The following is a 16,075-nucleotide window of genomic DNA, read 5'->3' as shown; positions in this document are numbered from 1 at the left end:
TCAGGCAGAGAGATGATCTTAGAGCAGGGCTGCTTGTGGGAGGGATTCACCCATGGTTCGTCAACAGTGGCCAAAAGTGTTCCTATGACCAAATGTTGTACAGGATGCTATATTTGCATAAATATACTCATGTTGCCATCTACTTACCAAAAAAATAGTATGAAAGCTTAAGGAATTTAATCATTGATTTGGTTAAGACTTGAAGAACATCCAAAATGTCTTTTTCTGGAGGAAGTTTTGTATTTGACAAGATTAACTCCATTGGGATTTATTATTATCAGAGAATAGTAAAAGTCAATGCAGTTAGTGGATAAGAATAAAACAGAAATTGGTTACATTTCCTGCCTGCTTCTTTATTAACAGGGTTCTAACATGATTATCCTAAGCAAAATAATTCATTATTCAGATTTAGTTTTTGGTACAAGTGTGTCTTCATTTGCAAAGTAATTTCTCTTTCTCATCCTCCTGGGCTTTCCTAATAAACCCCTGTTGTGGCCTCAACACTACTTCACAATTTCTGTTAATTAAGGAGAAGGGAGCCTAAACTTTGTTTTCTTACCTCTCATGCTGCACAGTTTTATCTGCTAATCCAGAAGAGCATTCTGCTCCTGGATTATCAGTTACATTCTCTGGTATTTGGGATTGAGAAAGAGAGATGATAATTAGAGCTGCCTTTCTATGAAGAGCCTCTGGCATCTGCAAGGTCTTTTGCCCAAGTTTATAGGAAATTGAAAGATTAGCTGCTTCTGTTCAGGACTGTGGCTTTAAAAAAAAAAAGATTGAGCAGGGTGATTGCTTCCAGACTGAATGTTAGGCTCTGGGCTCTCAACACTGTCACTCATTGGAAGGTTGTTCTAGAAAGGCTTTTACAGGGTTTATTTTTCAAAATACAAACATACAAACTTTTTTACGACTGGTTTAGTTTAAATGTAGGACTTAGTGACACCCTTAAAAGCAAATAAGATGTGTCTGTTCACTGCTTCTGATCCCAGAATTATCAGGAAAGATAAGCACTTAACTGATTATAAAAGAAACTGTGTTTTACAATAACCACAGTTATGCTCTGTGATATCGACTGGTATTAAATATGTTGCTGAGGAGGTGGTAAGAGGAAGAGTGAGCGCACAAATATGGAAATGTTTTCTTTCTGCCTAGTTTTTATTTTAATGGGTCCTAAATGTTTCCACAGAGATGTCACAAGAGCTGTTTTAAAAAAAAAGTACATCATAGGTAGCATGAAGATTTCATGAAAATCTTAAAACGTCTGTGCTTCCTAAAAAATAAAATTTAGTTAGCGATTTAAACTTAAAATATATCTGACCCTTAAACCCCAGTGTGGGTTATAAGATCTTTATATAAATAGTTGAATCCTTAGAACATTGGAATACTTTGTTTTCTTAATATCAAGGGTCTGAATTTCTTCTTACATGTTAATTTGGACTGAGGATGTTTTCAAAAATGTAATTGTTTATATTGTAGTAGTTTGAATGTCTTCCTAATTCTTTATTAATTTAGAAAATAACAACTGCCATTTTTCTTCACTAGTAATGGCATAATTTCCGGCCTTTGATCCCACCCCCAGCCCCCAGTAAAAGATTTTCCCAGATGTGTATTTTTCTTTACAGCTTGATGTAGAAAGGTTTAAAAGACAACATCAAAGTATAAACTGTACTTTAATCCTTAGGCTTATTGTGGGCTTCTGATAACCATACTCTGATCAGACTGTAATTTTAGGTAGCGGAGATTTTCAGTAAACTACTGGAATTCTGCTGTAGCCATCAAACTTCTTGCTTTGGGTGATTGCCCACCAGGTCCCGATTCTACATTTCACAACTGCCACCTTGGCATATATATTTGCTTTAGAAACAGTTTAGGCAAGTAACTATTTCAAGGAGATTCTCGGGAACAGACTTTTCCTTTTTTCTCTTCCCATTTCAACCTGAGTCCCTCTACTTTTTTATAATTCAGTTAAGATTTGTTTAGAAACCAGGGTTTCCTCTTCAAAGGGGGTGTCGGGGGTGTTGAAAACCCTGGTTTTAGACTAAGCAGCTTATGTTTAGGTGTTACCAGGAAGAAGTAACCATTCCTGGCTAGCTCTCAGTGCATTGTTAGAAACATTTGCTTAAGATAATTACAAGTTATAATCACTCACATAACTGATGCATTAGTTGTCATTCGGGTATGTGCTTAGATTTTGGTTCCCAGATACGAGAAAGTTGCACTTATACTTGGGGGTGATGGAAACTAGGACATGCTGTCGTATTTACTTCCGTATTTTCTGGCATGTTAAATTAGCACCATATGTTCTTATTAAGAACTTGGGAAACATAAGAATGCACATAAAAATATGAAGAATTGTAATACTGAAAAATCCCATGTTACATCCACACTTGAAGGAAAAGTTTGATGTGGGGCTTTTTTTTTTTTTTTCTTCTGGCTTGTCTGATTATCTGTGCCTGGTCAAAGGTTTAAGGTTGGGTTTTTTGTTTTTGATTTAACTTTCTGTGGGCACAGTTATGTTTTCTGCTTTTCTTGTACCCCTAAAAACAGAGACTAAAGGATGCTATCCTTGATCTGATGGCTTTGTGAGGGACCTTATCATACATAGACCAGCCTCATTGACTCTTGGTACATCAGGTCCTGCCAACCTTGCCTTGAGCCAGATAAACTAGCACCGTCTGTCGGATTCCTGTTCGTCTTCCTAACCCAGGAGAACCTGAGTACGACACCTAGCTTGATTCAAGTCTTTCGGCAGAGATTTTGCTTCCTAAAGGATAATTCTTTTTCTCAGATAATGGCTTCTTTGCTCCTAAGGAAAGTTCACAGTGAGGTAGTATTGTCCTTCCTGTGTACAGATTCAGCCTGTATAGATGGTACGTCCTCATGAGACACACTCACTCTGCCTCATTTACTCTCTTGGTATGTGGAGTAGAGAAGTGTTTTTGTTTTTGGTATATGGAGGGGTAGAAGGAGTATGTATTTGGTGAGTCTTCAATACGTGTTTTCATTTCATCTCTAGCTCAGATTTTCATTTCTGCCATCTGACTCGTGCTTTCTAAGAAAGTGCATGAGTAGGAGTTTGGCCAGGATTATTACTAAAACTTTAATGTGTTGGCCCCAATCAGTAGGTGTGGATATAATTCTCAAAGATCAATAGGAAGGAGTGTGGCTGAATCATTCAGCAGCAGTGAATTTAAATCATTCTCAAAAATTGATATTTTAAGTCTAGTTCATCAGATGGCATATGCTTACCCAAATGCTACTTATTTTCAGTTGTTAATAAAATACTTGGAAATGTTAACTCTTATTAATAGGTCATTTAGGGGCACCTGGGTGGCCCAGTCAGTTAAGCATCCAGCTCTTGACTTCGGCTCAGGTCATGATCTCCCAGTTCGTGAGTTTGAGCCCTGCGTTGGGCTCTGCACTGACATTGTAGAGCCTGCTTGAGTGTCTCTCTCTCTCTGTCTCTCTCTCTCTCTCTCTCTCTCTGCCCCTCCCTCCCTCACAGGCTCTCTCAAAAAATAAATCAATATAAAAAATAAACAGGCCATTGAGCTTTTAGAATTTAGAAAGTGATTCTTTTCATACAGTGTTTGTTTTAATGAAACCAGGGGCCACATCATCTTTCAGAATGACTGTCTTCCTGGCAAACTCTTATTCTTCCTACTAGACTTAATTTACAAATGTAATCGCTTGGCATAAAGTTCTTCATCTTTTCTCTTGCTCACTTCCTCTTCTGTGTCCCACTGCCCAGTGGTCTACTGAGATTTTTGGTTGCAAGGGACATGAACTAAGCTTAAGCAGAAATGGGCATGTACTTGGCTCTTGTTTAGGAAAAGTCGAACAGGTGTCCTTCCTCCCTCTGCTTTCTGCATGTAGTAGTAGGTCCTGAATCCTTTTCAGCATCACTGTCAGTCTTGTTTGGGCACATGTCCAAGTAACTCTACCAGTCAGTGTCTGTAGAGCTAGAATACTCTTAATTGGTGTACCTGAGTCCTGCACACTCTGCTCTAATGGAGGAAGGGCCTCCTTCCTGATGGCACATCATTTGTACCGGGGGTGGCTCCAAGGGGGAACGTTAGCAGGTAAAAACAACCATCTTTTTTATTCCAGTGCCCGAGTGCCTACTGTGTGCTCTATAGGTCCTGTCCCTTAGACACGATGGATTTTTGAAGGGAACGACTAGGTCCTGTTCATCTCCCTTTTCTGAAGTGACAAACAGGTGAACTGTGGTTCCATTCTATTATACTGGATATTATCCCCTTTTTTTGCCATGAGCTGAAAGGATTATGGTATGACTGAAGGGAGCTCTCCTTGGTATTGAGATAATGGTGCAGACCTGGTGAAATAGCCATCCTCACGGCCAGGGAGGTTCAAGAGAAAGAACTAGCCACGTGGGGACAAATCTGGAGAGGAAGACTATCCTGCATTCCTTTGAAAGCCCATCACCAGACAATTTTAACATTGTAAGATATCTTCCTCCCTAAGAGTAATTGTTGTAAACACTTTGTTTTTAGCTAAGTGAGGGAACAGCCCTTAATCCCAGTTGATTTCTTATTTACTCTGTTCCTGCCCCTCAGTCACTTAAGGTATGGGCCCCTTGTCCAGGTTTCTAATTTAAAGGGCTTTTTAGGGGTGCAGAGGAGGCCAGGAGTTACTCTTATAGAAGTTTTAAAGTATGAATCAAATAGATAACATGGGTGAACCCTAAAGCCGGCAGTTGGAGTTTTTTTGTTTTGTTTTTTGGTTTTGTTTTTTTAATGTTTATTTTTGAGAGGCAGGGGAGGAGCAGAGAGAGGGGAAGATACAGAATTTGAAGCAGGGTCCAGGCTCTGAACTGTTAGCCCAGAGCCGGATGCGGGGCCTGAACCCACGAACCGTGAGATCGTGACCTGAGCTGAAGCCCACCTTAACAGACGGAGCGGAGCCACTCAAGGCACCCCGAAGTTGTTTCCTAACAGCAACAGGCTGGGGAAAACAACAACATAGGGCTCTTGAGTTCTTTTTCTTATCATCCATACTAATCCTAACATTCACAGATAAGAGTTTGTTGGAAATGTTCTTTTGGAACCTTTGGCTTGTAGAAAAGCTTGACATAACGGTGGCCCCTATAGGAAGGAGGAGAGCTCCATTGCTGGAGGGCAGGAGTAGGAGGGAGGCTTCTTTGCTTATATTCTTACACTGTGTGCCTGTTTTGTGCAGTGTTTTACTTAAAAAACAAGAGTCTTTGTAAATGTTTTTGATAGTGCTAACACGATGAATGAATGTGTTATTCTCGCTCCAGATGGACATAATCTTGTAAGTGATCTCCATAAGCAAGATACATGGAGGGTACCTCCATCTGGGGAAGGGGGTAGAAAGGATTCCCCAGGTAATTTTAAAAAAAGAGAAAAAAACAACTGGCATTTTTTAAAGTTTATTGTTTATTTTGAGAGGGCATGAGCATGACTGGGAGGAGGGGCGAGAGAATACCAAGCAGGCTCTGCACTCCGTGCTGAGCCCGACACGGGGCTCAGTCCCCACGACCTGTGAGATCATGACCTGAGCCCAAATCAAGAGCCAGACGCTTAACTGAGCCACCCAGGCACCCACCCCCCCCCCCCCCAAAAATGCCAGGAATCTTAACTCCGAGTATTCTGTATCTTTCAGTGTAAACTTAGGCTCCTCCTAGTTGCTAATCATTAAAAAACCATTTTTGTACAACATTTTCTGGTAAGCAATGTTCACTATATATCTGTTTAATTCAGCCTAAGTAAACTTGAGATTTACTGTATGGCTGAAATACCAAGTTTTATAAATTATAAGTTTCTTGTAGCTAAGCTCCTTTATGAGCATACTCACTTTTTCAGACCTATAGGTTTATAAGTCGGGTACCTACCATGCAGTGAGGTGCTTCAGTTGGAGGTCTTAAAACAATTTTGCTTGCTGTGAAGGGTGGGCACTTAGGAGAATGAGTTTTCCTTTATCCTCTGCAGCAGTTGAGCTCCCCTGGATGTTTTCTGTGTAGGTGGGTGGCTTCGGTGGTGGCGACATTTCCAGATCATTGGGCATTTGTTTTGCTGAGATGTTGAGCTGCTTCTATCCAGGAGGCAGGGGAGACCAGTAATGGCTGCCTTCTGGGCCCATCTCTCCTCTGAAGTAAAGCAGGACTGACTAGGGAAGTTCGGAAAGAACTGCTGGGTTTGGGCCCACAGAGTTTATGAATTGAATAAACAAAAATGTCCCTTCTCAGACTTGGGTGCTTACGGGCATCTGTTTGATGCCTGGGCTCTTCAGAATTAGCCTGTTACATTTTCTGTTATTTCTGAAACATTTCTATCAGGTGGCTTTCTCCAAATGACCTAGTTTGGGGAATGGTTTTATTAAGCAACTAGTTAAAAAGTTTCAAAGAGATGATTTAAAAACAATTTAGCAATAAAATTTCCACAAGGAATAATGGATTTGGTCTTGAGTGCACATTAATTTGTATGCAAAGTGACTTCTGAGTCCCCTGTTAACCACTAGGCTGATTAGTGGAGGGCACAGTGTGGAGGGCACCGTACTCATGCTTCTTAGCTGATAGAGGAGTTTGGTGTTGAGCATGGGAAGGCTGATTTTTTTTTTTTTTTGTTTTTTTAGTGAAGTGCTTTGCTTTTTTGACCTCAATTACACTTCAGTACTTCATGTAGAATATTTTGAAACTTCTAAGTTCTGGTGACATACCAAATTCTAGGAGTTACTATTTGCTTTGGTGTAGGCTTCACACACTTCCATTTTTCATAGTCCACAATATTGATTTTTGGATTCGAATGATAAATGAGGCAACACGATACTGTATTACATTTGGATTAGTTGATTATGGTCGTGCTAAAAATGGTAGTGATGTTAGCGAGTACCTGCCTTTATTAATTAGAAACCCAGATTTGCATGTATTAAACTTTTAATTCCTGATGCTTTGGCTTTCAGGTTTGCCTCTAGTTTGGGGTTTTGGAACTCTTTGATATCCTACAATATTCATTTGGACTACTAGATAAGTTCTTACCATATTTTATAGGAAAATATAAATGATCATGTTGAAAGCCATACAAATAACTAATTTTATTTTCTTAACTTTTGTTTTTTAAGGAACTTGGTGAAGTGGATCTAAATTTCTGCTTTAATGTGTTAGGTCATTTAAATAATTTTTCAGTTCCTTCACACATATATAGGCTTTTCCTTTTTCAAAAGGATCCCCTAAAATCTGTAACACAGCACCTGCTCTGATGCTGAGTGCCTAGCTTTCCCCATCACCATGAGTGAGTGCCTTTGTCCAGGTGTGGTGCTGGCTGGGGGGCAGGCTACACAGCCGTTAGTGTCTGTAGTTGGGATAGTATATGGAAACACTGAAGGAGATTTCTTTAAGAATATCATAGCAGCATGCAGGACGGTTCCCAGAAAACAAACACTTCTTTTCCCTGGCACTCAAAATTATGTGGCAATGATGCTGGAATGGTGAACATTTTTCTATTTTCAGAGGCTCAACATCACAAGGAGAAAAGCACTCACACTCAATTTTAAAATAATCGGTTGGTATTATTAACCTAATTCTCCACTTTAAGAAAACCAGTGTGGTGATGAAGTTAAGCTCTAGAATTGTGCCAGATTAGACTCCTAGTCCATCTATGATGTAAAATGTCCTGTTAGACAAGGTCACAGAGCACTTATTTTGCCTGCCTGCTCTAAGTATCCGAACAGACTAGGTAAGGGTGTCTGCTCACCTTCTTTGTCAGTGGGCCAGGGTTTGTGGTCCTGCCATCAGTGGAACTAGGAAATATTACAAGTTGTACGTGTTTTGACTTGACTTAAATTTTTTTTTCCAATAGAAACTATGTTCCAACTTCCTGTCAACAATCTTGGCAGTTTAAGAAAAGCCCGGAAAACTGTGAAAAAAATACTTAGTGACATTGGGTTGGAATACTGTAAAGAACACATAGAAGTAAGTAGCATGCCATTTTTTAATTTTAACATGACTCAGCTTCTGATCCATTACTTTGTGTCAGCAGCCAGGATGGTTAATTCTTAGCTGGGATTCTGAATTTTAACTGCAGCATTAGCTTCCCCAGAGCTTTCTCAGTTGGCTAAACTTGTTCCCTTCTCCCTAAAATGGGCTTTTTCATCTTTGCATCATGAAGCAAAAGCAGTTCTACCATTGAGGACATAGTTTACTAGGCGCTTTAAAATGGTCTCTAAATCCAGATCCTTAGAACAACCCCTGGGGGAAATGTAGGAATTCTCATCCAATTTTCAGATGAAGAACCGGTAAAGAAATAGGTTCACCTCACAGCTGAGCGTATGGCAGGGTCTGTCTGCGGGACTCCAGAGCCTGTTCTCATTCTGATATGCCTGAGTGTTCTGGTTGACCTTCTGATTGTTGAGGCGTGGTGGTTTGGGTGCTTGTTGTCTCTTTCCTTAGGATTTGAGCAGTCGTTGGCCCTTTTGACCCATCATAGACGATTATCTTCCCCTTGTGTAACAGTTTGGACTTTTGCAAACTGTTTTTCTAACCTGTTTATTCTACGAGCTTTTAACAGCCCTGTGGGATAGCCAGTGTGCTGGTCTCCTCCTTTTCCAGATCTCCTTGCTCCAGATCTTGCTGGTTAGTTGGTCAAAGCCTCTGGTTGAAATATTTAAAGCCGTTTTCCCCTCTAGCCTTTAAGTTCCAGCTGGCCAGGGACCAGAACTACCTTGCCCATCCACGTATAGCCAGCACCAAGCGCAGTGCTGGGTACATAATAGGCACTCAGTAAACGTTTGGATGGAATTGAAAGTTAAAAAGTGATTTCCTTCCTACAACGGGTTTTCTTTTCCGGATTCCCATGAGTAATACTCTAGGGGTGTACGATGAAGACTGAAGCTTCTCAAAAGTGGGCTTCTCTAGTTACGTTGTCCCCAAGCGTGGAAGTTCACTGCCTCTCCAACCCCACAAATTCAGGTAGATCTGCCCAATGAAACAGTCCATCCGCTTCCACTTTGCACTCAGTTGGGTAATCTGCATAAGAATAAATGCAAATGTGAAGATACCTTTCCTATCCTGCATTTGATGTGTTCCTCCTGTTACTACGCCCATTACATCCTCTGGAATTTATACATACTTGATTTTTCCACAGGGAACTGTGAACCTTTTAGGAGCCAAGAGGAATTTTCTCCTAAGACTTTGCTATCTTCCTGGCCTGGGGGGAAAATGGGCCATTAAATTTTTATAGGAGAGTATAAATTTAACACAATACTGCTTACTTTCTTCAAATAGCTTTCTTTCTTCCTTTTGTGGGTTCAGAAATCGTGAGTTTTCCTCCCAGTCCATTTCTACCCACCCCCCAACCCCTCCCCCCCCTTTTTTTTTCCTGCAGAAACAGAGTATCACATCCATGGTGCCTTAAGCAAACATTGCTAGTTTATATTCCATTTTAATACTACAATTGATGAGTTACAATACTCTAATGAAAGGGGCTTTGGTATTAATATGTGGCTGAATTTTTTACTTAATTAGAACTTCAGTTGGTTTCCTTGGAAACCTGGCTGACCATTTAGGGGAATGTTTGGTTGTTAGAAGATGTTGAATGCAACTTCCATGTGCCTTTTCTATTTCCTAATAGCCTGATCGTTCCTCACTTTTAGTTCTTGGTGGGGTTGGTTTTTCTGTGTGTCTCCCCAGCTCTAGCTAAGAGATGGGATTGGAGTCAGGTTGGGCCAGAGTTGGTATCATGATGTTTTTGTAAACTTCTTTCACTGTTTTCTAGGATTTTAAACAGTTTGAACCTAATGACTTTTATTTGAAAAACACTACATGGGAGGATGTAGGACTATGGGACCCTTCACTCACAAAAAATCAGGTAAGTGGCCGAGGGGACTTAACGACAGCATCCTTGGTACACCCCCTTGTCAGCTCTAGGCTTTTTCATGATGATGCATTGTTTCGTAGGCAGCAACCTGGTGTGGAAAATGTCCATTTCCTAAGTGGCAGGGAAAACTGGGAAGAATTTGTCTTTTTTGTCATTGGACGGAAACTTCAAGTGTGAGAAGAGGAAATTTTGTTACTTAAAGGTTCTGAGGCCCAGTGTGCATCAACATTCCCTCACAGAAGTACTTTGGCTCTTTTGTTTCTGTTTCTAAAATGTTCCCTCCAACATTCTGTTCATCTAGGTCATCCATCATTATTTTTGTGTCTGTCACAATTCTTATTTTTTTGGAGAGGGTATTTTTTTCTAGGTTGGTATCATCCGACCGCTGTGGAGCAGGGTGGCTTTGTCAGGATGGCAGTGACAGGTGTAGCTTAAATTTTTACAGATTGGAATTAAAAACACTATTAGGTAGTTCAAGGCACCAGCAAGTGTCAACAGGTGAAGATGTGACAGAGAGAGTGGTGTAGGTGGTAGTTCCTGTCCCACAGGGAGAAGTGATTGTCACTGCGGACTTTACCATTAACCTATTTCAGTAGCGATTGTAACTCTAATTATTGATCTGTTTGTCCATCGGAATATACTTAGGGAATTACTACTTTTCAACTCTGTGTCAGAAATCTGATAGTATAGTTACTTGGTTGTTTTCTTCTAAAAGGTATTAACCAGAAGTCTTAGAGTGTAAAAGCTTTCCAGTGGGACATGTCACTTAATTCGGTTTTATGAATCCCAGAGCTTCGTATTCTAACACTAAATAAGGGTTGAGCTTTAAGGAAAAGGGGAGTATTTAATATTGCCGCACACCAGCATCTGAAACAAAGTAAGTTTCTACGGAGGAAAGGTGGTCTCTTGCCCAGCTGGTGTTTCACCGGTCTTCAAAGGACAAACTGCACAGGTGCTAATGAGCATAATTCTGGAAGTTGCTCTTTGAAGTCAGTATATTCTGCAATACTCGTTGGCTTTTTAACACCATGCGTTGCTCATAGTCTATAGGAAATTTTTATTTAACTTCTTAATTTGAGTCAAAGCAGCTGTCACTTCATTACTTCTTTTGAAGCTGCTCTTGCTTGAGAAGAGAGCATGGCTTCTAGAAGAAAGCAGACTCTTCAAATCAGTAGCTTTTTGATCAGCAATGAAATCTGAATACTACACTGTACTTCGATCAGAGGGAAAAGATGTTCTGAGATTTTTGAAGATTCTCCATGATGGGAAGGATAAAAGGTGTATCTTTATGTCTTACTGCCTAATTGCACACAGCACTCTGGGCCCTGTTACTGATTCAGGGAGTGAAAGTGATTTCACAGGGTTTATTCTTGTCGTATCTAACTGTAAAATGTTTATCTTTGAAGCCATTTGTCTTTGGCTTTTCTAAAACCAATCAGCAAATAGGACTTTGATCTTTTCTAAACATTGAGGAAAACTGGAACGGGGTATTTTGTTTATACTCTGGAAACAAAATTATTAGATTTCAAACTGCTTTTCCATCTGGGTTTATATTTTATAAATCCATTTTGCAGAAGGAAAAATAATTAATGCATTACAGAGTTTCAGTTCTAAAAATATCATTATATCTCTATTAAAAATAGAGGATGTCTGGGGGAAGACCCAGAACTTGTTAGCGCCTATCTGAAGTGGCATTCTCATTCCAGTTTTTGTCTTTTCTTTAGGACTACCGGACAAAACCTTTTTGCTGCAGTGCTTGTCCGTTTTCTTCAAAATTTTTCTCTGCCTACAAAAGTCATTTCCGGAATGTCCATAGTGAAGACTTTGAAAATAGGATTCTCCTTAATTGCCCCTACTGTACCTTCAATGCAGACAAAAAGACTTTGGAAACACACATTAAAATATTTCATGCTCCAAACGCCAGCGCACCAAGTAGCAGCCTCAGCACTTTCAAAGATAAAAGCAAAAATGATGGCCTTAAACCTAAGCAGGCTGACAGTGTAGAACAAGCTGTTTATTACTGTAAGAAGTGCACTTACCGAGATCCTCTTTATGAAATAGTTAGGAAGCACATTTACAGGGAACATTTTCAGCATGTGGCAGCACCTTACATAGCAAAGGCAGGTGAAAAATCACTCAACGGTGCAGTCCCTTTAGGTTCAAATGCCCGGGAAGAGAGCAGTATTCACTGCAAGCGATGCCTTTTCATGCCAAAGTCCTACGAAGCTTTGGTACAACATGTCATCGAAGACCACGAACGCATAGGCTATCAGGTCACTGCCATGATTGGGCACACAAATGTGGTGGTTCCCCGATCTAAACCTTTGATGCTAATCGCTCCCAAACCTCAAGAGAAGAAGGGCATGGGACTCCAGTCGAGAATTGGTTCCCTTGCTTCTGGAAATGTCCGGTCTTTGCCATCACAGCAGATGGTAAATCGACTCTCAATACCAAAGCCTAACTTAAATTCTACAGGAGTCAACATGATGTCTAACGTTCACCTCCAGCAGAATAACTATGGAGTCAAATCTGTAGGCCAGGGCTATGGCGTTGGTCAGTCAATGAGACTGGGTCTAGGTGGCAACGCACCAGTTTCCATCCCTCAGCAGTCTCAGTCTGTGAAGCAGCTACTTCCGAGTGGAAATGGAAGATCTTATGGGCTTGGGTCGGAGCAGAGGTCCCAGGCACCAGCAAGATACTCCCTGCAGTCTGCTAATGCCTCTGCTCTCTCATCAGGCCAGTTAAAGTCTCCCTCCCTCTCCCAGTCACAGGCATCCAGAGTATTAGGTCAGTCCAGTTCCAAACCTACTGCAGCTGCCACGGGCCCTCCCCCAGCCAATACTTCCTCAACTCAAAAGTGGAAAATATGTACAATCTGTAACGAGCTTTTTCCTGAAAATGTCTATAGTGTGCACTTCGAAAAAGAACATAAAGCGGAGAAAGTCCCAGCAGTAGCCAACTACATTATGAAAATACACAATTTCACTAGCAAATGCCTCTACTGTAATCGCTACTTGCCCACAGACACCCTGCTCAACCACATGTTAATTCATGGCCTGTCTTGTCCATATTGCCGTTCAACTTTCAATGATGTGGAAAAGATGGCGGCACACATGCGGATGGTTCACGTTGATGAAGAGATGGGACCTAAAACAGATTCTACTTTGAGTTTTGATTTGACATTGCAGCAGGGTAGCCACACTAACATCCATCTCCTTGTAACCACATACAACCTGAGGGATGCCCCAGCTGAATCTGTTGCTTACCACGCCCAAAATAACCCTCCAGTCCCTCCAAAGCCACAGCCAAAAGTTCAGGAGAAGGCCGATATCCCTGTTAAAAGTTCACCTCAAGCAGCAGTGCCCTATAAAAAAGATGTCGGGAAAACCCTTTGCCCTCTTTGCTTTTCAATCCTAAAAGGACCCATATCTGACGCACTTGCACATCACCTACGAGAGAGGCACCAAGTTATTCAGACGGTTCATCCCGTGGAAAAAAAGCTCACCTACAAGTGCATCCATTGCCTGGGTGTGTACACCAGCAACATGACCGCCTCGACTATCACTCTGCATCTCGTTCACTGTAGGGGTGTCGGAAAGACCCAGAATGGCCAGGATAAGACAAACGCACCCTCTCGGCTTAATCAGTCACCAGGCCTAGCACCCGTGAAGCGCACTTACGAGCAAGTGGAATTTCCCTTGCTGAAAAAGCGAAAGTTAGATGAGGATAGCGATTCGCCCAGCTTCTTTGAGGAGAAGCCCGAGGAGCCTGTTGTGTTAGCTTTAGACCCCAAGGGTCACGAAGATGATTCCTACGAAGCCAGGAAAAGCTTCCTAACGAAGTATTTCAACAAACAGCCCTATCCCACCCGGAGAGAAATTGAGAAGCTGGCTGCCAGTTTATGGTTGTGGAAGAGTGACATTGCTTCCCATTTTAGCAACAAGAGGAAGAAATGTGTCCGAGACTGTGAAAAGTACAAGCCCGGTGTGTTACTGGGCTTCAACATGAAAGAACTTAACAAAGTAAAGCACGAGATGGATTTTGATGCCGAGTGGCTGTTTGAGAATCACGATGAGAAGGATTCCAGAGTGAATGCTAGTAAAACTGCTGACAAGAAGCTCAGCCTTGGGAAGGAAGAGGACAGCTCCTCAGACAGTTTTGAAAATTTGGAAGAAGAATCCAATGGAAGTGGTAGCCCTTTTGACCCTGTGTTTGAAGTTGAGCCTAAACTCCCTAACGATAACCCAGAGGAACACATACCGAAGGTCCTTTCTGAGGATGCTTTAGAATCGGAGAAGCTAGACCAAAAAGAGGAGGATGGTTCAAAGTACGGAACTATTCATTTGACTGAGGAACCAACCAAACTAATGCATGATGCTTCTGACAGTGAGGTTGACCAGGATGATGTTGTTGAGTGGAAAGACGGTGCTTCTCCGTCTGAGAGTGGTCCTGGTTCCCAGCAGGTGTCAGACTTTGAGGACAACGCGTGTGAAATGAAACCAGGAACCTGGTCTGATGAGTCTTCCCAGAGTGAAGATGCAAGAAGCAGTAAGCCAGCTGCCAAAAAAAAGGCTACCGTGCAAGGTGACAGAGAGCAGTTGAAATGGAAGAATAGTTCCTATGGAAAAGTCGAAGGGTTTTGGTCCAAGGACCAGTCACAGTGGAAGAATGCATCTGAAAATGATGAGCGCTTATCTAACCCACAGATTGAGTGGCAGAATAGCACAATTGACAGTGAGGACGGGGAGCAGTTTGACAACATGACTGATGGGGTTGCTGAGCCGATGCACGGCAGCCTCGCCGGAGTTAAACTGAGCAGCCAGCAGGCCTAAGTGCCAGGCTCTCTGGCATCGGGGACCTGCTGCAGCCCGGAACTCTGCTCTCCTGGCGGCAGGACTGCACAGCTGTACTCTCACTGGCACTGCCTTCTGAGCGCTGGGTCATCGGGCTGTGGGGACGCGTGGCCACTGCAGCCCGGTGGTGGTTTCCAAGTCTGTGACACACGATCGGCTGATCGGGCTTCAGAACTTGCTGTGACAGACACGGTAAATAAATGTGAAAACCCAATAAGCTGGTGGCTCACGAACGCACGCGAGGAAAAGCAGAGGTTTACTTTTCTGCCTTCTCGACGTTTCTTTCCCTCTGTAAAATGTTTGGTTGGATGACCTTGGGAGGCGTTCTCCTGATTCGCGTGGTGGTGCAGGGCCAACAGACAAGCTGCCAGTCCCGTGTGTATAGTAGACTTTGGGGAAAATCAATTTTTTTTCATGTATTCATTCTGAATAGTTGAAATGTATATTTGTACAGTCTTTTAGACCTATTCAAGTGATGCCTATGATATTGTTATTGTGTACCCATCATAGATTTTTTTTTTTTTTTTTTTTTTTTTTAAGTGTTGCCCTTGCTGTGTAATAAACGCTATACCTAGTTTACCTAGCAAAAGCTTGAAACTGCGCTAGTATGGACCTTTGGACAGACTTAGTTTTTGCACATAACCTTGTACAATCTTGCAACAGAGGCCAGCCACGTAAGATATATATCTGGACTCTCTTGTATTATAGAATTTTTCTTGTTCTGAATATCCTTGACATTACAGCTGACAGAAACAAAAACTGGTATTTCAGATCTGTTTTCTGAAATCTTTTAAGCTAAAATCACATGCAAGAATTGACTTTGCAGCTACTAATTTTGACACCTTTTAGATCTGTATGAAAGTGTGTTGTGTTGAAGCAGCAAACCAATGAGTGCTGCGTTTTTGGATATTTAGTTTTATCTTTAGTTAAACACCTCCCTGGTGTATTCATTTATACCATCTAATATATGACACACTGTTGTAGTATGTATAATTTTGTGATCTTTATTTCCCTTTGTATTCATTTTAAGCATCTAAATAAATTGCTGTATTGTGCTTAATGTAAATATTTGCTTTATTACACATTACAGTCCTGTGTCCATTATGTCTTGTGCCAGCCGATGCCATGGCTCACTTTCATCAGAGACGAGCCACGGCCACTGAGGAAACTTGTGAAAGACCACAATGTGCCATTGGCATAAAAGAATGCTTTCTCTCAAGGCACCTGTTACAAAATCTTTTGGTTTTGTTTTCGTCTTTTTCCTTTTTTAACTGCTAAAATAAACATCCTTGAGTTTTTCGGTTCCCCTTTTTTGAAGGAGCAGAGCCTGCTTGTGTGTGTAAATGTCTCCGTGATAAAAGGATG

The 16,075-nt window shown here is 41.5% G+C and overlaps 1 protein-coding gene across 4 annotated transcripts in view; it reads left to right on the top strand.

Annotated features, from left to right (window-relative positions):
* ADNP (activity dependent neuroprotector homeobox) overlaps positions 1-15,776 on the top strand; it is a 30,736-nt gene extending 14,960 nt beyond the window's left edge. For 3 of the 4 annotated variants that reach the window (XM_060620134.3, XM_060620130.3, XM_060620150.3), the window contains 3 exons: positions 7,842-7,954; positions 9,756-9,848; positions 11,582-15,776. In XM_060620134.3, the coding sequence (XP_060476117.2) occupies positions 7,847-7,954; positions 9,756-9,848; positions 11,582-14,689 (3,309 nt within the window). In that variant the 5' untranslated portion in view covers positions 7,842-7,846 and the 3' untranslated portion in view covers positions 14,690-15,776. The remainder of the gene's footprint in view (positions 1-7,841; positions 7,955-9,755; positions 9,849-11,581) is intronic. The other variant, XM_078443951.2, reaches the window with a different exon arrangement.
* Positions 15,777-16,075: the final 299 nt, after the last annotated feature.

The sequence above is a fragment of the Panthera onca genome, chromosome A3 (genome assembly GCF_046562875.1).
Source record: "Panthera onca isolate mPanOnc1 chromosome A3, mPanOnc1 haplotype 2, whole genome shotgun sequence".
NCBI lineage: Eukaryota > Metazoa > Chordata > Mammalia > Carnivora > Felidae > Panthera > Panthera onca.
This window is presented reverse-complemented; position numbering and strand designations above follow the sequence as displayed.